General features: G+C 40.8%; 1 protein-coding gene across 1 annotated transcript in view; it reads right to left on the bottom strand.

Annotated features, from left to right (window-relative positions):
• MED13L (mediator complex subunit 13L) overlaps positions 1 to 22,888 on the bottom strand; it is a 191,500-nt gene that overhangs the window by 92,119 nt on the left and 76,493 nt on the right. Inside the window, exons 3-4 of the mRNA XM_065851401.2 lie at positions 11,954 to 12,038; positions 7,554 to 7,637 (exon numbers count right to left, since the gene is read on the bottom strand). Coding sequence (XP_065707473.1) covers positions 7,554 to 7,637; positions 11,954 to 12,038 — 169 coding nt within the window. The remainder of the gene's footprint in view (positions 1 to 7,553; positions 7,638 to 11,953; positions 12,039 to 22,888) is intronic.

Below are 22,888 nucleotides of genomic sequence, written 5' to 3' on the forward strand. Positions count from 1 at the left end.
ATATCCCCCAAAACGGTGAAAGAGGTGACCTGACCTGTGTACCTGGCTGCACATGGGAACACACATAACCTGACACACATACCCCATGGATCCCAGCTTCCTCAAAATTCTACAAGGAAATGGCGGTTATAAACATACGCTGAAAATAGATGGATTCATAAAGAAAAAGGCAATCCAGAATCTCAGGCACCTCACTGAAATCAAACCTGTTGAAGTTTCATGATACTGTGATAGTACCTTCAATATTTCTACTGGCTCACAAACAGCACAGGGTAATAGGCCACCTTGAAAGGCAGTGGGCCAGACAGTATTTCCCTTTCTCAAGACAGAAGGGGATAAGAATTCTGCTAACAATTCATTTCAAACTGGTAGAAGCTGGTCAGTAGTACCTTGTTTCTGTGTTAGAAGCTCCCCAGGTGTCAAACATCCTTTTACAAGATTCTGCCACGCCAGATCACCGACCTTCGCCTATTCTGCTTCACACCCTCCTGCCATCATACCATCCACATTTTGGAATTTCTCTATGAAATCAGAGACCCACAATCTACACTGTGGCTGCCAGAGACACACAGGCACTGCAGACCACACAGTGCAAATATCACAATAATTTTTATTAGCAGCAGTCCCATTTTAAGATAAGGCTGCAGCCATGCAAAGAGGTCACTGCAATAATAGAACCCTCGATATCAAGACAAGGGTATACTAGCAAAGAAGGAATTTCCAACTCTTACCTATCAACAAAATACAAAATAACTCACAACTGGAGAACCAGTGAGAGAACCTATGGACAGCCCATGTGTTTTACCTTAGCTGTCTGGCTCAGTTCCAGGCATTCAGCAAGCAGCTGTGTAGGACACTCCAGAGCATCATTTGAATGAGCTGCAGCGGGTGCATGCAGCACTCTACAAGCACTGCTCCAGTGACATGTGTCCCCTAAAGGCAGCCATTCTGTTGTTCACAGGGCTTTATCTTGATTGGCAAGAGTCAAGGAATCTCAAGAATCTGTGCCTGGGGTTGCTTTGCCACTGTCTTTTTAATGCTCTTAGGCCAGGAAAGGAAGATGCAAGGGTTGGGTGATTAGCACAAAGAAAGCAGCGGGCAGTGGGAGCTGCTCCAGGGCTGCCAGTCTACCTGCTGGCCTCACTGACAAGGACAGGAGCAACAAATACCGGCTGTAGTTACACACCACCACGGAGAGCTGTGTAGAGGTAATGCTAACTGGGTCATAAATTTAATACAGTCAATGAAAATTTTACAATGTGCTCTGGGAGAGTTCTTACCATCTTTTAGGAAATACTGTTTTATTATTTTCATTATTAAATTATAAACAGACAATTGAATGCAGAACACTCCTTAATTTATAGCTTCTCTAGAAAGTAAGTTGGGTAATAAAGCACACGAATATTAAGAACTTCAGTTCAAAATGGTTTTTTCTTGTACAGTTTGCTAACCCACACAAGTACAATACACACTGAAACCACCAGTAAGACTGAGAAGAAACCTGAAGATAAACATAACACCTCAAAATTTAAACCTGAAAAATATTAAAAAAAAAAAAAAACTATCTGGGAACTAATCCCCTACAATTAAATAAAAAATATGATTTTTACAACAAGGGTAAGAAGAATTACTGAAGAATACGCAGTATTTCTTATTACTGAGTATTTCTATCACATCTACTGACAAGTCAGGAATTAGCATACATTATTTAAAATAAAATCAGATTGATTTTTATTATTTTCCTTCCTAATCTTTCCTCACTTATGATGATGTTGGTTGGCAACACTGTCCATGTATGTTACTATAGCATCACTACACACCATTTTCAAGAAACACATATGATGACAGTACTGACATTTTTTAAGATACAGTTTTAATTTATTGTACAAGCAAAGAAATGTCCAGAATTAAAACCATTTAAATTGATTATTTTTCTCAAATTCACAAAAATAAAACCCACCAGTTTTACACTGAGACACTCTCACTGGATTGCAGTGCACAATCAATCAGTGACCACTCCTCAGCAGAGGAACTAAAATCTTATTAAAAATTTAACCAGATCACTTAAACTTGTTTCACCATGCTTCTACTGAGTTATGACATCATTTAATGAAACACCTTAATACTATTTGCCAAAAGACACTATCTCTGTAATGCCATGTGCCGGGACCAAATCTCCGCATCAGGTTCAGACAAGGTGCTCCAGCCTCAGGCAGGCACTGGTGCCACTGGTTCCCAGTTCCTCCTGGCACAGCACTGCTGGTTTTCTCTAGGGCTCACTAAATCTGCTGTTTCCAGATGTAGATACTGACTGACAGGAGGCCCTAGCACGGCAGACAGTGAATGCAGCTTGCAACAATGCTGAATGTCAATTTTGGTATCACTTATCTGGATATTCCTTGGACAAGTCCTGTGATTATTCCCAGGAAACTGAAGGCAATGATCATTTCCAAGATCTCAAAGAAGAGGCAGGGCTTAAAGTGTCTGCAGTCTTCAGCTTTGGATGGCACTGATTAATGCCTGATTTTGATGCTCGCAAAGAAACAAACACAGCTATTGAGCAAAACTGGATACGGATGCACTGTCTGAACTTTGTTACAGTGGTAAAATTTGATGCATTAGATCTAACAGAGGAGAGCTGCCACGAGAATGCTTAGGATACTGTATTGATTAAAATTCAGTCCACGCACTCGTAATTCAGAAATTTCCATATTCTATCAGCATCGCATGAGGTTGTCATGATCAAATGCCTTATGAGACAGTAACATAAACAGAAATCTCTTTGACACTGAAATTAAAGGACTATATTTCATTGCAACCTAGCTGTAATTCCACTCTTTGACCCTGACCTGTTCGAGGTGCATGGCCAGGTGACTATCTAAATATCATCCCTGTACTTCAGTCTTCTTACCTAGTAACAAAAAGAAACAAACCCTACTTGAAAACATTTCATTCAATAATTTCTTCTAAAGCCTAAAAAAACCTAACAGACTTTTGGAAGAGGGTATGACCCATTATTTAGGCTTAAGTTATTCAAACAACAAAAAGTTAAGCAAATTAAAACCAGCTTAACTTATGTTGCTCATACAGTTCAAAACAAACTGATTTTTTCCCTCATTTCCTACTACACACCAAGAAAACAACCACTAAAATAATTAGCAAAGATTCTTGCATGAGCTGGTCATAAATTTGTCAGTAAGATGTTTAACATTTTCTGGTGGCGCTTTATGAAACCCAAAAACTGTGTACAAAACTTGGAAAGTGATTCTGAATAGACTGTGAAGACGAATTTTCACCACACAGTGGGAGGCGCTATCAGTGCTTTGTGTCACGCAAATTCTGTAAACTCCAAACACAGCGATCTCCCTGTCTCCTCTAGGAAGTTGTGTCAATACATAAGCAAGATTGCCATTTTCCAGCAGTAGCGTGGAACCGTATTTTAGACACACACTGCTGTAGAACAGACAATAAAACACGCAGAATTATTTAGTAAGTGACACACATAACACTAAGATACCAAAAAAACCAATAATACTTGGGAAAGAAAACCCACAAGTTCTGCGCTGAATTTCCTGTCAAAAACATCTGGTTTGCACTGTAAGCAAAACAAAACCTCGTACGGATCCGTCTGCAACTCCCTCTGCTGTTCCCTCATCCCTCCTGAAGAGACCACAAAAGCTCATCTTGCATATTGTTACCAATACTGCCCGGGAAGGTCGTCTATTGTTCTCAGACTAACTAGGTCACGGCCACTGCCATGCTCCACTTCATCTTTGACTTCATTCTAAAATCACAGACCTCCCCGTCCTCGTCCTTTCATGCCATTCACAAAAACCACAGGTCCTGAATGAATTTACTCCTTGAAAACCAGCCTCATAAGTTTAACTCCTTTCCTGTTTATTTATTCCCAGTCCAAGACTTTTCAGTAAATTCCTGAAAATAAGTAACTTGGGATGTCAGAAATTGAAGATGATTAACTTTGCCATAAGTACAAGCCAAAAAGCGGACTTTGGAGTGATTTGTCTCTCTTTACCAGAATGACATCTGCTCAGTTTTTGTCCATTCAGGGTGTGTGTGTGCATATAAATATATATACATACTGTGGCAGAATGCAAACCCCCCTCTCTCCTCCTCCCTCCTTCATCATGGAAGAAGTAAACCCATCTCCCTCTCTCTCTGCTGCTTGAGGCTAACAGCGTCTTTTGTTTTGCCCCAGAGCCCCCTGGCCAGGGCCGTTAAGACAGAGGAGAAGGGAGTGCAGAGGTGCCAGGGAGTCGCTCGGTGCCCGTGGCCAGTGTGGGGGATGTTTTGAAGCTTCAGGGGCACCCCACAGCCAGTGTGGGGGTGCACAGAAGCTTCTGGAATGCCTACAGTCAGATCTGATCAGCCTATAAAAACGGGATTCTTGTCGAGGCTCCGCCCCTTGCATGCAACCTCTTGGAGTTAGCAGCTGAGCCACTGCCGCCAGGAGCCACTGCCCCCTACCCCCCCGACAGAGACTCCGCTTGCCTTGCTGCCACGGGTGTGAGTAAAATTAACCCTCGCAGGATTGCGAGTGTATCTACTCTCCGTGCACATTTGCACGTGTATTTATACTTTTCACGCACATTTGCACTTATACTTTCCGTGCTCAATACAAGCACGTGTATAAATTAATCCTCGCAGAATCGCGAGTGTATTTTCCTCCCGTGCACCCACATAAGCACGTGCAATACTCTGTGCACATTTACACGTTATTTCTCCTCGCAGGATTGTGAGCGTACTATAAATTTACCCTCACAGAATCGCAAGTGTACACTTTCCGTACTCAATACGAGTACGTGTATCCCTTTAAAATAATCCCACACCGTGTTCAGGCAAGCGTGGGCTCTTCCCGGACTCAGGGACGGCTCCGGCATTGTTTTTGGTGAAGCCACGTGCATGCACACTGTGGAACTCCGGTTGTATTAGTTGCTGCCCATTAATTTTCCTCAACTGATATCCAAACCTGTATTCAAGTCACTTTTGGAGTGCTAAAACCCTGTTCCTCACCGGTTTAATAAAAATTGTTTTGGACCCTGTTGTCCCTTAAACAAACCTTGGGGTGCCTCTGTAACATACACCTATCTATCTTTGGCTTTCCCCATGCAAGTAGAATAGCGCATGCTTTTTCAACAGAGATTACCTGTTACCAGACTTCAACCAAACCACTGTACACACATGCAGCTTATTTCTAGTGTTTTATATATTAGCATGGGTTTATCTAGTTTGTTTTTTTTTTTTTTTAATATCACTATTTTGGGTTACAAAGGTATTACCCACAGTGCTAAAACACCATAACACTCAGTTGGCCTCTTCTTCCTACAACTGCTTCTTATTGCTTTACGTACAGCAAGTGGCTACTTGGAGCACTTGTTTCAGAAATAATTTATATGGAATTAACGTGAATTATTTTGTGTAAAGACAGCTTTTTGTGCTGTACTGAGAAAGCAAGCTTAAAAGATGAAATAAGAAGCGTCTGGACAAATTAGTCCCCAAAGTCTCCTACTATCTGCTGCTACTGTCCTGCAGTTGACTCCCGTCAACTTTTACAGACTTTACTACCATCTCTCAGTAAAATGAGTTAACTCCAATGATATATTTATAGTAGAAAAATTAACCTGAAACAATACAAAGCCAAATTAGGCTTCAGTTATTATTGCTAAATAAATGCTTTAAAAATGATGTATATCCATAGGATCTATAGTGACAAGTACTTTAAAAAAAAAAAAAAAAAAACAACAAACCAAACAAACAAACCAAAAAACAACACTATCTTCTTCAAATCGAGACTTCAACCTTCAACCCTAAAATTCTCTAGAATTTTATACACAGGAATACTTCAAATGCAACTGAAGTTCAACATGAATTCATTTTTTGTACCATGTCCCAGACCAGACATATTTATACACATAGTGTACATATATTTATAAATGTAATTATCCCCTACAGATCACCTGACTGTACAAGTGATTCAGATTTACGCACATGTAAATAAGACAAAGGACCTACTAATCTGCTAGAATACTAAAGTAGTGATACCTTCCATGCCAGTGTTGCTGTTTTTGACACCATCTATTGTATCAGATATTTCATTTACTAAATTGTTATACACCAGCAAAAGACATGAGACTCATAAATACATTTAAACTGAGTACTGAGGCTGCAGTAAAGTTGATAAAACAAATAGCTTTTGCTGAAATTAGCTGTCTCCCTTTTCCAGAAGCTGGAAAAGACACCACTTCTTCTGTCACTTTAAGGAATTAATCTTCCAGAAAACTAAACCAGATCTTGGCATGATCAGAAAAGCAGCAGAGGAAACACAAGGGAGGAAGGTGGTTACACAGAGCCAGGACAGAGAAAGGTACAGAAAAACCTGGACATTACAATGGCCTCTTACCATTAGATCAGTGTGAAATCAAAGGTTGCACATACAGTGTAAGTCTACTTAGCTACAAAGTGTACATAGTAAACAGAAGAGATAGCCCCGTGTTTTCTGTTTTTGGAAAGGAAACAAATCCACATTCAATTACTGCATTATGTCTTAAATAAACCCTGTTTGGAAGCACCTGGTTAAACACAAAGTCGGTTACAGAACGAAGCCAACCATTCATAGTACTACACCGTAACAGAGGTGAGACATTTCTGTTGTAAGACGATGTGGTGAGATAAAGAGACAAGAGGGAGAAGGTGTGTATGATCTACAGAATGACTTCCACCTGTATCTACAGCTGCCAGCAGACACACTGTTGTGACTGTAGCTGTGCGGGATGAAGAAGTTGCCATCCCACTGCATCTCCACTTGCTCATTACCTTCCAATCTCCCAGCATAACTGCATGTTTAGTCACTTCCTAACCCAGTTCTGTCAAAATGATTCCCGTTAGAAAATCTGTGTTTCAGCTTAACTCAGATTATTTTTGACAGAACTTGTTTAGCGGAAGGCTATAAATGCAAGTACCAGAAGATCTGAGAACACTGTAACCTTTAGAGCTAGGAGAGGAAACATCAATGAGCCAGGAGACAGCGAGCACTTTTCCATGCTTATCTTGCTGCAAGAGGAGCGCATTAATCAAACACACGGGTCTGATCTGTCAGCCTGCCTCATCAGTGAAAGCTGTGTATCAAGGCTGGCATCTTTAAAGCAAATAAATAAGTAAATCCATACACTAATTTTACTGCTTAAAATGTCAGGCTGGGGTCAAGCGTCCAGAAATTCAAATAATTTGTTACAACTACCCGGAATTCTGCAGTGTAATGTGAGAAAGAGGCAGATGCTATTCAAAAGATATTAAAAAAATGTGACATTCTGTGGAGTTAAACAGCAACCTCACCTTCTTAACTTTAATTATCATAACAAGACTTGAAAAATTATTTAACTGTTTTCCATGTATTACTGAAGTGAACAAATGGTGTCCATGTTTTCACTTGTCACATGGTAAAATAAGTGGAAGAAGTACCAAAATGCAGCATGAAATTATCATCATATAATATACAACACTGACAGGAACAGTACTTGATATATAGATCTCCTTACCTTTTATTAACAGGCTTCTCATCCTTGTCGTAGGGTCTGACAAACCATTTTCCAATTCTCACAAAGTTTTTATCCATCAGGCATCTAGAAAATAATTACAGCAACAATTACTAGTTGCATCCTAAAACACAATTAAAAGCAGTTGTTGAAGACAGTAGATCTAAGGGATTAAGGAGTTCAAGCTTCAAGCTGGGAGGAGTGGCTGACACTGGAAGCTGTGCTGCCATCCAGAGACCTGGACAGGCTGGAGAGTTGGGCAGGGAAAAATGTAATGAAATAGAACAAGGGCAAGTGTAGAGTCTTGAATTTGGGCAGGAACAACCCCCATTCCAGTATAAGTTGGGGAATGACCTATTAGAGAGCAGCGTAGGGGAAAGGGACCTGGGGGTCCTGGGGACAGCAGGGTGACCATGAGCCAGCACTGGGCCCTTGTGGCCAAGAAGGCCAATGGTACCTGGGGTGGGTTAGAAGGGGGTGGTCAGTAGGTCAGAGAGGTTCTCCTGCCCCTCTGCTCTGCCCTGGGGAGACCACACCTGGAATATTGTGTCCAGTTGTGGCCCCTCAGTTCCAGAAGGACAGGGAACTGCTGGAGAGAGTCCAGCGCAGCCACCAAGATGCTGAAGGGAGTGGAGCATCTCCCGTGTGAGGAAAGGCTGAGGGAGCTGGGGCTCTGGAGCTGGAGGAGAGGAGACTGAGGGGGGACTCATTCATGTTTACAGATATATAAAGGGTGAGTGTCAGGAGGATGGAGCCAGGCTCTTCTCGGTGACAACCAGTGATAGGACAAGGGGCAATGGGTGCAAACTGGAACACAGGAGGTTCCACTTAAACATGAGAAGAAACTTGTTCCTGGTGAGGGTGTCAGAGCCTGGCCCAGGCTGCCCAGGGAGGTTGTGGAGTCTCCTTCTCTGCAGACATTCAAACCCGCCTGGACACCTTCCTGTGGAACCTCAGCTGGGTGTTCCTGCTCCATGGGGGGATTGCACTGCATGAGCTTTACAGGGCCCTTCCAATCCCTGACATTCTGGGATTCTGTGAATTTCCATAATAGTGAAATCAACTTTGTAGCTTTTGGATTCCACGGAACTTTGCCACTTCCTACTTTCCCACACTAGTCACAGAGCAGCACTGCCCAGTCTCATGATGCTGTCACTGATGCTGAGCTTCATATATGCACTTTCATCTCTGACAGAATCTTTTCTGCTTCACCCCATTCTTCTTGCTGAATGATCCACCATCCTGTTTTTCAGACTCCTCCAAGGACAATTCATAGCACTTATTCTTTTCTATACAGTTCCTCTCAGACTTCATGATAAAGAATATACATCCCTGTATTTGTGGCATGTAAGTAGTGTAGTATAATATATGAATGACGGGAAATCGTATTAACCAAATATTAACAATGAACCATTTTCCCTTCACACGATCACAGCACCATTTCAGGTGTTGAAACTTCCACAACTACAGCTTCCTCTCTCAGAAAACCTCACACCAACATACTCCCACACCACTAAATTTAGAGCAGCAAGTTACCTATCTTCTGTGGTCCCTTCAGAAGTGCACAGTATCTTTATGGAAACTGTATATTCTGTGGCTTAAAAAAAAATGGTGAGGATGCAAAATGATCAATAATCAATTCAGGCTGATGAGTTAAGAAGTGCTTGATGACTTTTTAGGTCCACCTGTACACATAAATCACACCAGCAACAGGCCAGCACAATCTAAGTTTGCTTCATCCATTAAACATGCACTTGAATACACTGCCCAAGGGATCACATACAGAAATCTGTTGTGAAGGAATATTTTTCAGTAAGGTAAATACGTTTCAAAAACTCTGAAAAACTGGTCATTTGTTGCTAGTGGCCTATTTACGATCATGAGCAATATATGAGCTTTCCCTATACAACTGACATCTAATCACTATTTATTTCTCCAACGTTTTCCAATAGTTCATTTCTAAGGGAGTTGCTGCAAAACAAAAGAACAAACAAACCCAAAACCAAACAACAAAAAACCCAGCACACGCAGAAACGTTCTAGGAAAGTACTTTCTGCAAGTTTTAACAAAACCGTGTGATCTATACTTGTACTTCAAAAGCATACACAGAAGACAGATAGGAAATGGAGAACAGACCACGCAGATATTAGCATGCTCCTAATTTAATTCTTCTGTATAAAGTTGGCTGGGTTGTTCAAAGTTGAAGGCTGAGGAAAATTCTAGCAGCACTTTCTCAAAGCACAAAGAATCCAGCCCAGGTGAATATACCAGTATCTTAAACTGAACCTGCAGAGATCTAAAGACACTGCACTTGTGCTAGTGGGGAGAAAAACCAAAACACCACATTTCAGGAACTGTTTCCCTAGGAAATATTTGGTATCAGAGAAAGTCTGTCAGTGCACTTTATACAAACAAAAGGAAGTCTGTGAAGTTTACGTCAGATCACTAAAGAAAATAATCTGTACTAGCAAAAAATGTAACAAAGTCTGCTCCGTCACACACACCCCACAGCATTATGTCTGACAATGGCAGGTTTAACTGCCTCAAACTAATGCTACTTTCCCAGAAAAATCAGCCAACCTCACAGACTAAACTAAATCATGGGTTATTTAAGGTATAGCCCCAATGAAATGGGAGACCTGACTGCAGAAGCATGGGTGTCAAAGCCTGGGCTGAGTGCACAATTAACGCCAGCACCGCAGTGGTTTTGCTGTACAGGCACTCAGTCTTTACTCGTCTTTAACAGCAAGCTGTAACTTGCGTAAAAAAAAGAGGCTGGTCATAAAACCCCAAATGAGCATACACTTAAAAGCAGTTATTTAATCGCATAAAGTAAGGACATCAAATACTGTGAACTCTGGCTCATTTCTCTAGTTAAGGCTGAGTGATATTTTCTTCCTAAGCCGTTAACAGCATTTCACTGCCACTTGACCTCTCATATTTCTGATTTTTCTATGAAAAACAATGACCTGACACGGGCACGTTAACGATTATGAAGGAATACCGTGATATTTTGAGTGTTATCTCCTCCAATGTCGTAAGAGCAGAGCTGAGGTGGGCGACCTGCTCCGGCTGGCGGGAACCCTGTGTGACTGAACCGGCGGGAACCGGTTCTGAGGCGCCTCACACCTGCCCCCAACCAGCCCCATCACCCCCAGCTGCAACCACAGCCACCAAACTGCCCCGCTGACAAATTTACATCTTGGTGGGCACAAGAGGTTTCCAAAAGAAGAAAATCTGTCCCTCACTAACCGAGAAATAACAAAAAAAACCTCCACAAAGCTCCAAGCATGGGCAAGAGCCCTAACACTTTCTGATAAGATCCAAAGGAAACTCAAGACTGCTTTCTTATTAATCAAACTTTTTCTAAACACAGGATAAAATAGGTCTTTAAAAACCAAAGTGCTATTTCTATTTTTACTCAAGTCTACACACTTACTGCTATTATTATAAACTAAATACTTCTGATGTTAAGACAAGCAACAACAAAAAACCCAAAAGTGTGTAACTTAAATTCAGTTATAAAACTGGAGAAGTGAGGTAACTAATTGGACAGATACGGGGTAAACCATCACCCCAGGTCACCCTTACAACTATTTCATTAGAGGACTTCCGAGATCTCCAAATTTGCAAAAAGAAGTGAAATACAACACAAGAAGACGATGATGACCTGAAGAACTGCAGCAACACTAGGAATAAAATGTAATAGTCCAAGATACCAGGTCATATGCTGAAGGCCTAATAAGAAGGTAATCTTCAGTAAGCTTAAGAGTTGATAGCTGGATTAAGAAGAAAAACCATAAGTGTATTAACTAAGCACAGAATAACTTTGTAGACAAGTCATGTATATACGTGTGTGTATATATATGTACGTGTGATCAAGCTGAAAGCAAGCAATGCCAGGATACATGAGGCCTGTCAGAGGCGGGAGCTGTTACATTTCACCCTTAATACTGTGCACAAATTTAGACAAACTGTAACACTCATGTAAATGGGACTATGGTAAGAAGAGAGTTAAGATGTTTTAAAGTTCTCTATTAAGATATGCACCTCATCAAAAGGGTTGAGGGTCAGGTACAATTATCCTCTGTAAACACTTCAGGAAGGTGAAAACTTTTTTTTCCCCCTATTATTTCAAAACATCTCTCCAACAAGAACGCAAGCAGAAACATATATTGACATTATTCTTTGTATGAGCACTTTAATTACTCTGCACAGCATTTTCTGATACATTACCAGAGTCAATGACTTATGAGATCTATCTTTATCCTGTGTCTCTTGCACTCATGTTCTACCTCTATAAAAATGTGGTTTAAGATCAATAATAATATAAATGGTCTGTAGATAACCTACATTGGTTTAAATATCCAAGTGAAATATTTGAGTGCAATGGTTTTTCTTACCTTTCCAGCAGATTATGAATTGCTTTGAAGAGCAGGGTCCTACACTCATAGGAAAGTCCATTCTCCCACAATCCTTCTTCTACCACTACAAGAACAAAAAATGACGACATGCTCAGAATAGGGAAACAAACATTAACATAAAACATAGAATGTCGACATGCTTAGTATAGGGAAATGCAAACATTTATACAAAACATAACTCCAGCAGCTTGAATTTTCAACAGCAGCATGTTTATGAAACATTTCAACTATTACCTACTTGGCCAAAGTAGCTTTAATCTTCAGTTTCTGAAAACACCAACTTTGATTTAATAAATAAATAAAGCAAGCCCACAAAAGTATAAAACACACACATTTGTTCGTAGTATTCAATATTAAAGCAAGGGGTCAAGGAATTAATGATCCTTCTTCATCCTTCTTCATCCTGACCCTTTAGACCTTAACTGCAGATGCAGGCAATCAAGAAACAAAGTGAATCATTGCAGGTGTGAAGTCAATTCACATAACTTAAACATTAAACTTCCCTGAAATCTCAGTGTCACACTCAAGTTAAACTCCCCCATTGTACTGACTTAAACTATTGTAATACACAGCAAATACATTCAAAAAAGCAGCAGTTTTTTATTCCAAAATAAAATCTGTAAACTCTATATCAAACTGCAGAGATTTGAGAAAGTTAAATAAATAAATAGGAATTGATTAATCTCTTACAATGAAACAGCCATCTGAACGAGTATCTGAAGGATACACAAACCTCAAAAATACCTGCTGTCCTTATTCTACTGCTTTTGGATGCTGAAAGTACCAAGAGTAAAACCATTTTTGTACACCTCTACCAGATTCTGCATCTTCTGGCTGAATAAGATTTAATCTCAGCTGCAGAGTAAAACCAGATGATTAAGTAACTTTGTTATGAACTTGTTAATTGCCTGAGCTAGGTCATTTCGATTTAACAATACTCTGCAGATCTTTAGAAATGCAAACGTAAAATTCTACAGCACAGTAAGAACCAAACACTTAACACCTCTCCTTGGCCAATTTAAAGGATGAAACCTTCCAACAGCACGTCTATCATGCAGAGATTATTATCTAAGTATAGTTTATGCTCATGTTTAAGGAAAAGCTTCTTAGGGGTTTCTGCTGTATGAAAAATACTAATATTGCCAGTAGTATTCAACTACAGCTTCAAAGCCTCAAAGCCCAGCTTTGTTCGTTATTCTGCTGCTTCTCCCAGTAACCGTAAGTCATATAACCTCAAACAAGAAGTAGCACATTTTTTGAACGTGTAATGTTGTGATATGCTAACACTGGTAACAGAGTCCCTCTCCTCTTACAGAATGAAGAAGCCAGGCCTTTAGTACGTAAATCACCTTATGGAATAGCACAGATCCTTTCTCAGAAGAATGAAAAGGCTTTTGGGCACAAGCACGAGCCAAATCTCTTTCCCTGTAAAACCACTAAAGGCCCTTTAATGCTTGCACAACCCTACTGACACCGGCTATGTAACGCACCACAGCTGTTTACTAGATAGAACATCGCATGGCCTCAGATTTCGTGTTTAAAATGGTGTTCTTAAGAAACTTCAGAATCTCCACGCATTTTCAGAACCATTGATGTATAAATTCTATATAGCTCAGAACTACCACAGCCTAAACAACTGTGAGACCGGTCCAGTCTTGCACTTCAAAACTACTCAGTTCTAAAGTATCCAAAGAGTTGCATACAGTATGAGAGAGACCACACCTGAGTTCACCTCCAAGAAAACTCCATATTTAAATAAAAATTCAAAATTTTTAGACAGTGGCACGAAATAGGCAGAATTTGTAAAAGCCAAAAGAAATTCATTGTTACCTGGCGCTGGGCTCAAGTTTCAACCTAATGCTATCAGCTCATGTGTGCCAGAAGCCAGCACTGCCCCTGCAGTGAGGACTTCACGTAAAATGGGAGAGACGAGAACCTCACAGAATCCCAGTGTCAGGGGTTGAGGGGACCTGGAAAGCTCACCCAGTGCAATCCCCCCATGGAGCAGGAACACCCAGATGAGTTGGTGTGACACACAGACTAACAGCAGTCAAATGGGACAAGGGAAAGGATTAAGTCTGAAGTGGTATCAATATTCAATATTCTAATTTTCCAAATTACATACACATGACATTTTCCTATAATAAATTATTCCCTTGATTCCAAATGTATTAATGCACTATACTTACTGTAATGAGCTCTAATACTTCTTTATCCTACTAAAAATGTTCATCTCACAATTGAGATTATGTAGTTACACCTGTTGCAGTAAAAACGGGGAAAAAGAAAATGAGAACTATAACATTTCACTTCCTCTCTGCTCTTGGGTTTCCTGATCCAGTCTCCACAAGAAAAGAGCTTAAGTAACTGGAGCAAGTTCCAACTTCAAGACGCAAATGGTGACCAGTAAAACTTGACAAAACACTAAAGATCAGACTATCCCTCCAAATTGCAAAGGAACAACGTAACTAGATTTTAGATTTTCAATAATATTTTAAATTTTAAATTCCTCCTAGAAGATTGAAGCCTGGGAAATAATTGTTCTCTCTCTGTTTACACAATGATTTGTAATGCTTTGAACACCGAACACTTCCAACTCAAGCTCTCATCAGCCTTTGGGTGCTGCCCCACAGCGTGTTCAGGCTCACAGTGAACAGGAAGAGGGTGCTGCACAGGGTCAGGAACAGACCTATGCCAAGCACCTATATCCTGTCCCAAAGGTGTGTTCTGTTACTCTAGTTGAAATATTTCTCTTTAGAGGCAACAAATTTGACACTATACAACAACGATTAAGGAAAAAATAAGAAAAATAACAACCCACACAAACCTTCTAGGGCAAGAATCAAGTAAAGATTGAATCTCAGTAAGATAAAGAGTATGACAGAGCAGGTAACTACATGGAAATCAAAAAGAAGACAACCATTTTGGGGAGGTAGCAAAGCAGATGGGACCAGCGTGTGGGTCACCACTTGCCAGGACCTGGGGAGACAGAGCCACCACTAATGCCATCCCTGGCTGGCCCCAGTCCCATCGTGAACAGGACATCAGACTGGGTGACCTCCAAGAGTCCCAGCTGCTCCTCACCTGTGTCATCTGGCAGATCTACTGACCCTCTGCTGTCAAAGATTGATAGAGACAGACACCTATATCCCTCTCTATCTCTGCGCATATATCTCTGTATATATACTACATCATCTAAGCAGGTGTATGTTCTAGAGTAGTCAAGGATGACAACTGGGAGTAGTATTTACTTCATCTCCTTCTCGCTGCCACACTGGGATAACTTTACCACTACATTCCTCAGCAAAACAAGTAACTACTATTTATGTGGGGTTTTTGTTTGTTTGTGTTTTGTGGTTTTGTTGTTGGGGTTTTTTTTTTGTAATGACATCACATTTCAAAATATACAACTAAGTCTATTAATACTCCATCTCTAAAAATACGGATTCTTGGAAAAAATGAAGAAGGCGAGCTCACATCACCGCTGCCATCAGCTGCAATTCTAGAAACTGCTTAGTTGAGATAACCCATCTGACTGCCCTTAGTACAGCACTCTCGGTATACACTCTTTAAACCCAGTGGAGACAGAGAGCATTAAAGAAGCGTATAGATCCAAAAAGAAGCGTGACATTTTCAGTATCTTTCAAAAGAGAAAAAAAGGCTTGAGATAGCCAGATTTGTACAGGGATATTCTATCAGTTTATCTGAAGAGGCATTACTGTTTCAAGCTGTAAGATTTAAGGAAGTGAAAATATAAATAATCATTAAAATTTTCATGGAAACTTAATAAAACACCAAAGCAGTGTTTTAACAGATAAAATGGCAAAAAATTACCCAGTATAAGCTGACAGGGCAGTGTCTAGTAAAAATATAAGCTACTGTTAGAGCCAAGCACCTGTGTATTAGCGTTACCCAATGAACAAGGAACAAGGTAAGAGATGTTTTGGTTATAACACCTGGAAAAGAACACAATGCAGTGGTTTCAAGTTGCAAAATCTTCCACAGAGAAAATAATTTGTATTGTCTCATTGCCAAGATATTATGAACAGAAAATCAAGAAAGAAAAAAGGCGTCTTTGACACTTATCAAAATGGATGATGACAGAGGTGCTCAATCTCACTGCTGGGCTCCAGCCAGAACGGGAATTAATTGGTAGCCTTTGCATGTAAAGTTTTTAAATGTTTGTTGTCATTTTGTTTTTGAAGGTTCAAAAAATGAACAGAACATTTGTGGTGATTTTTAAGTTTATCCTTGCAGAATGGATGTTAAAAGAATTAAAGGCAACTACGGTAATTTAGATTTACACTGGGAATTTATAATTTAAACATACATTAATGAGCAGCTTAGTTGGCTTGGGGGCTTTTTTATTTTCAAGTCAGAGATATTAAGGTCTTCAAAGTGTCCGATGATTTGTATGAAGCCAGCCATGTTCTCAGGAGCCATTATAAGAATTTCAAGGAGAGAAGTCACGGCAAAATATCAAAGCAAATACTTCAATAATTTGCGGTCTCCCAGCAGAGGTACTGGAAAGATAATAAGATCTCTGTTCTGCTTCGGTGACCAAACTGACATATTTTACTTAAAAGAAATACAGGAAGGAAGGAGAGAAAGCAAGTCGAGACTGTGTCGGCACTGCGCAGACAGTTATACCTTTAAGAAATTCAGCCACCCACATTTTAATAATTCAGGTCACACTCCCTTCTGCAGTTTAACAGTAGAATTAGTTTCAAAGAATACATATTTCCTCAGAGCTATGTTACATATTTCCTTTTAATGTATCGTATTGCAGCAACAGCTGAAATGAACGTCTAGACATCAAAACCGGGCTTGATTCCCACCTACTGCTTTTTTACCTCGGGCATCAAAACTAATGAAACCCATTATCCAGAACACTGACTTCAGTTACCACATTGGCCACTGCAGATGTGAAACAACACTCTGGGACAGGACCAGTTATTCAGCCATTAAAATGACTGAGAATCGATTTCTTGCTGCACGCTGCAGAAATCCCGCTGGATTAAAGCGGGACACACGGGACAAGGCGCTGACGGGGCCTCCTGTGTCCGGCTATGGGAACGGCAGATCCTCAGCTACTTGGGATTCGCATCCACAGCATTTTACGTTGATATTTTGTCTCCTCGTCACCATGAAATATGAAGAATGTGGAGGTGTTTCCCCCCGTGTAGATACATTTTATAAAAACACACAGCCAAACAACTAACAAAATCAGAAATTCAATTACTAAAAGCAAGCATTTGATTTTTCATTTTAATTTTTATTAACTGTGCCCTTAAAACAATATTTCAAAAACCAACTAGCATTTTGAAGCATCATTTCTTCTAAAAATTGAGTTGAAAGAGTAACAAAGCAATGCAATGGTACATTAATTCTGAAAAACTACATTATGCCCATAAAAATCCAATTAAATGCAACGCTATTGATTGATCATTGTTATACTGCCATTGATCACCTTGTAAAATCTGTGTTTGAAGTCATTAGTGATTAAATTGACTTATTACTAAATCAGATTCAACCCACTTAGAGATCTAATTTCCTTGCGCTGGTTATGATGGCAGGGAAATCGCGCTGCTCACTGCAGGAGCGCTGAGAATTCATCTTGGCTGTGTCCCACCAGCCACAACCCACCCAACAGAGAAGAACCGCTCCCCAGAAGGATCCATTTGTGTTGATCTACTGGCAAAAAGAGCTCACGGGAAGCGCTGAGAAGATGCACAGAAGCATTTCCAAGGAATGACCTACCGAGGTGTCCTGAACAGCTCCAAGGAAAGCGGAATAGTCACCAAGACCGAGCATCGCTGCTTGAACACGGCCCGAGTTTGCATCTCAACGGGCCACATTTTTCTCCGCAAAACTCACACTTGTGACTACAGAACCAAAACCACGGCGCTTCAGAAAAAGATAAATAAGACCTTCAAAGGCAACAGCTGCTGAATATCACAGGAATGCTACGACGCTTTAATTGTTGCGCATTGAAACAGAAATTAGCATAATAGCTATTTATTGAAAAACAGATGGAAGGTAACTATCTGCACTTAGATTATGTTAGCACTGAAAGTATTGCTTTTATTGCTTCCTCACTCCCGGTAGGTACAAAGTTGTTTTCATAAGATATACATTAAACGCTACCTGCTCTCCCTCTCCATACTCCCCGCTCCGCTGTTCCTGCACAGTCTCTTCCACCACAACGCAGATCTCTACAGTGGAATTTTCTCAGTCTCATGGGTAACTACACAACATTTCAAAGGGCACTGGGACAAAACATGTAATCACTTCTGCTTCTTGAGAAGGTCACTTCAAAATATTCCAAAAATCCATGGGTAATATTTAACTTCTCCAAAGCCAAAATTATTATCTACGCAATCAGCACAAACATATCTGTGTAATTATAGCTCAAGTCTGCTTTCTATGTCGGAATGCAAAATCCTGAGCAGCTCGCTTCGGAGGTGTAACAGATTCCAAATAAACTAGTTCAGTTTGCTGTGTGGTTTTTGCTTTGAATGTCTTTTACAATCACCAGCTCTGCCCCAAGAACGAGCAAAATGAACATAAATATGGCACAACGTTTATGCTGCTTCCTATGGGTAAATTGTTTGCAGTGCTCTCATGTGCCAGAAAATTCCCCCAAATCCCTAATTTACATCTTTGAGTTTGTCCCACCATGGGTTTGTGTTAAACCATTTTATCTTCAAGCTATTTTGTATTTCTTTGCAGAAGAATTTCCCATAGATGAAAAGACCAAAATCAACCTGACCACAGTGAAAATGGATGGAAAGCTTGGAGCGATTCTCCCCATCTTCCTCTGATGTGTTCAGGGATAAGGACACCACTAAGAAAGCACTTTTTCAACTTCACTCCTGGGAGTTTCGGCGTTTCCTCTCACATTTCTGAACTTTTCACTTTCCGTTACATCTTGTTTCCCGCTTCAACTCTTTGGCATAAGGGCATTAAGAAATAGTTTCTCAGAAGAACATAAAAGCAGCCCAAAAAATGTGAAGGATTTTTTTTTTTTACGTATTACTTTGCTTTCCTAATCCCAGGAAACAACCTCTGCTCTCCAAACTCAATTTGCTCTGTTTCAAATCTCCAAGTTTTCTTAATTTCCTCCTATTTTCAGTGGCTGCCTCTGACCTACAGGCAGCGCAACCCTCCTTCCACACATCAGCTGCAAACCCCCACTTCTGGCTCTTGATCCTTCCAGATTCAAAGAAAATAAAACTGCTGAATTATATCTGCATCAGTAAGATCTTCCTCTCTGCACTGATAATGCAATGAGAACATGGACTTTTCTTTTTCTTTATACCTCAATGTTGTTTTTCATCGAAAGCGTATTTCCCCATCCCCTACAGCTGAGGAGCTCTGCTGGAGGTGAAAGGGCAGCGAGTCTCTTTAAAGAGCAATTAGAGCAAGTTCAGCCATCACCAGAAGAACATGAGGCTTGTTCTTTGGAAAAATACAGTTTGTATTAATCCATACTTGGAAAGCGAAAGGAACCAAAACTCTTCTCTCATTTATAAAGTATGCAAGACGTCATTCTTGAAATGCAGATAGATCATTTTGGAAAGCGGTGCCGGGATGCTTGCTTCCCTCTTCTCGAACACAGGTTTGCCTTACAACCAACCAACTGGCACGGCTCAGGGCAGCCGAGCCCATGGTGCAGTGTGATTCCAACGGGATCAGTGTCCCCACCTGCCCTTCCATCGCTGCCCCAGGCCTGCAGGGTTCTCCCTGCTCCCCCAGCTCCCGACACCCATCCCAAAGAGCGTTTTCCAGGAGGCCCAGGGCTCTCTGCAGCGTGACCAGGACAACACAGAACGCGACTCATTAGAAACACACAGAGTGACAATCACGGAACCGCTTCTCGCCGCCTTTCACGGCTCACAGTCCACAGAGCCTCGTGCACCCCTTACACAACCAGCACGTTCAGAGACAGGAAAATACAGAATCTTCTTAAAGAAAAGCACTTTTTTCATTATTTGCTGTTTTACGTTGTGCTTGCAGGCTGCAACAGTTTTTAATTGATATGTTAGCATTAAAAAAATGTAAGAAAGCCACGATCTCCAGCCCATCCAAGGAGACATTTACGGAGAACTCAAGGGCGTGATGTTGCCCGGTCTCTCCCTTCTACCCCGCTGGACGAAAACCTGCAACATTTCCACCTCTGTTGTACACTTATTTAACCAAGTCAATATTTGGTTTTCGATTAGCTGAAATTTGAGTATACTCTTTTGCATAAAAATTAACAATTGTACTTATTTTATCCCAGTTCTCACTTGCTTTTGGTCACTACTTACAGCCTCCAGACTACTATTGTCTTCTTTTTTTTTTTTCCAATGTAATGGTTATTAGAAATAACAATTTTCATTAGAAAGTCCTATTTTCCATATCTTACTTGTAACGTTATACTGTGAGAAAACAAGATTGTGATTTAAGAAATATTGGAGAATACTTTCATAGCAACCTCCCATTTTAAACACACATCATGTACCACAAACCACCCAACAGCTAAAGGTGAAGTGTGAACTATAATGCTCATTCCATTACATGTAAAACATATTAGATACGTCTTGAAAAAGAGCTGAGCAAACGTATTTGCCTCTAGTTTATACATCGCTTGAAAATAACGTTTTCAAGCTTATTTCACTACTTTTTTCCTACCTCCCTACTTGAATCCATGATAACACTTCACACAGGAGTGAACTACAAACTGGACTTTGCGAATTTGTTCACTTAAAACTTGCTGAAGCAAAAGTTGAAGCAATTTAAAAAAAAAATCAAACCCCACCTCGCAATCAGCAAATACACAAGTAGTCACTAATTGTCAGCTATGGGCAAAACCCAATTTCATGCTGCTGGCAGGGTTTTTGAGCACTGAAGTTAAGCAAGGAACCTCAGCGTGCAGGGCTGATTCACACTGTGGAAGCAGAGAAGGGGATTCAGCAATAACCTACCTGTGCAAAAACGTTCCTAGTCAAACATCATGCTTGGAAATGAACTTGCTGAAGAAATTAAGTTTCTAGTCTTTCCATTTTTTTTACTGCTTTTGAAAAAGAAAAATAAAAACGCATCTTACGTTTAGGTATTAAGAAGAGCAGAAGCGGTTGAAATGAAGTCTTGGACATTTTAAGCCAATGCAAAACATTCCCCTCACATCCAGGTCTGCTTTGAGAGAACAGACTTTCCAAACCACAGGCACAGAATCAAAGACTAGAAAAGAGTTCGGAGACAAGACAACCAGACTTTTGTCGTTTCCTTTCTTCCTCCCAGTGCTGCAGCGCTCCCCACAAAGCAGTAAAAATAATCTTTGCTCTTAGTTTAATTCGCCACTATTTAAACCAAATAAAAATGAAATAGCAGCTTTTGTGTAAGACGACCACACGCTGGGTCCCACCGACAACACGGGCTGATGTTTCGGCAGCAGAAAGCCCAGCAGGTTTTTAAAGCCAAGGAGCCGGCAGAGGGAGCTGCGTGTAACCGGTTCTGCCGCCTGCCCCACGGTCTGGTTTTCAGATTAAGGAAAAGGATACGAGATCATCCATGCTAAAAATAAAACTTCTGGGAAAAAAAAAATGACCACATCCAATAGTAAACATTTTAGAAGTGGGATGGCTTTGAACAGGAACAGTTTAATTGCTGTTTTTGAAATAGAAGATTCCATATGAAACAGCTTTAAAAGCAGAATAACGTCCTTGAAAAATAATCTAGTGGAAGTGCCCATTATCAAATCCGTACTGTGATCCCTTGGGAAAGGCTAAATAAGATCTTAGAAAATCCGTATGTCTGTTAATTCCACCGGTTGAAGAGAACCTGTATATTTTCAGGCACCTTTCATTTTTAACTAATATTGTTTCACACGTTTGGTCTTTCCTGGAAAATTCTGAAATATCTTGGGGTTTAAATTCACCCTTAAGCAGGTTTCCCCAGGACTCCGGTCTATGCTGCCCCGAGGCAGCTGCTTTACAGCACCGAGCTTCACTGGGCTCTCACCGCAGCCTCAGCACAGGACACCCTGACTCCACAACTGAGCAACAGAGAGGTGCTCATCCTTCCTCCCCCTCCACAGAAGCCATGAAACGCCGATGAGACGCGCAGGGCTGTGGGACGCGCAGGGCTGTGGGACGCGCAGGGCTGTGGGTAGGGCCGGCCAAGTCCCAGCAGACGCAGAGTCCTGCCCCAAACCACAGCAACACTGAAAACTGAAACCCTCTCCTCCCTGTTCCCCAGCTATTCCAAGTGGTTTTGGCAGGCAGCGAATACTACGGATATGCTTTCTGCTGGGGGCAGAAAAAGTTTCTTAACCTGCATATTCTTATAAATGAGAATATATTTCTTTTTATTCTTATTTATAAACAGAAGGTGTTACAGAAAAGAAAAAAAGACGACACATGGCATACAGCATTGGGGATGGAAATAAACCACATTACTGAAGACTGGAGAGCCATGCTGGAAATATGTGAATCCTTGGAATTGCGAACAATGAAAAACTAAGCATAAAAATTTTACAGACTACCTAACACCACCAAATATGCAACTTTTCTCATAATCATTAACGCTGGATATATATTGAGCAATTATTAATTGAAAGCCAGTCTTGTTCTACAAAGATCTATTCTGTAAAGGTCTCTTCTCCAAGTCACACCGAACAGAACTGCCAACGGTCCCCCCAATGACCAGCAGTGATGGCCCAGGAAGAAACACCAACTTCCTATCCAACCAAAAAAGTGATGCAGCTTCTGACTGCCTTATACTTGGAACTCCTGTTAAAGATCAGCTTGATAAAATCGGAGAAAACAGATGCAATAAAGCATCCCCCTCGCCAGGCAGCTCCTGCATTCACCGCCGGGGTTATTTCAGTCGGAGCCATCTCCCCCACTGCTGGTTCTGCAATGCAAATGG

The sequence above is a fragment of the Patagioenas fasciata genome, chromosome 17 (assembly GCF_037038585.1).
Source record: "Patagioenas fasciata isolate bPatFas1 chromosome 17, bPatFas1.hap1, whole genome shotgun sequence".
In the NCBI taxonomy this organism is placed as follows: domain Eukaryota; kingdom Metazoa; phylum Chordata; class Aves; order Columbiformes; family Columbidae; genus Patagioenas; species Patagioenas fasciata.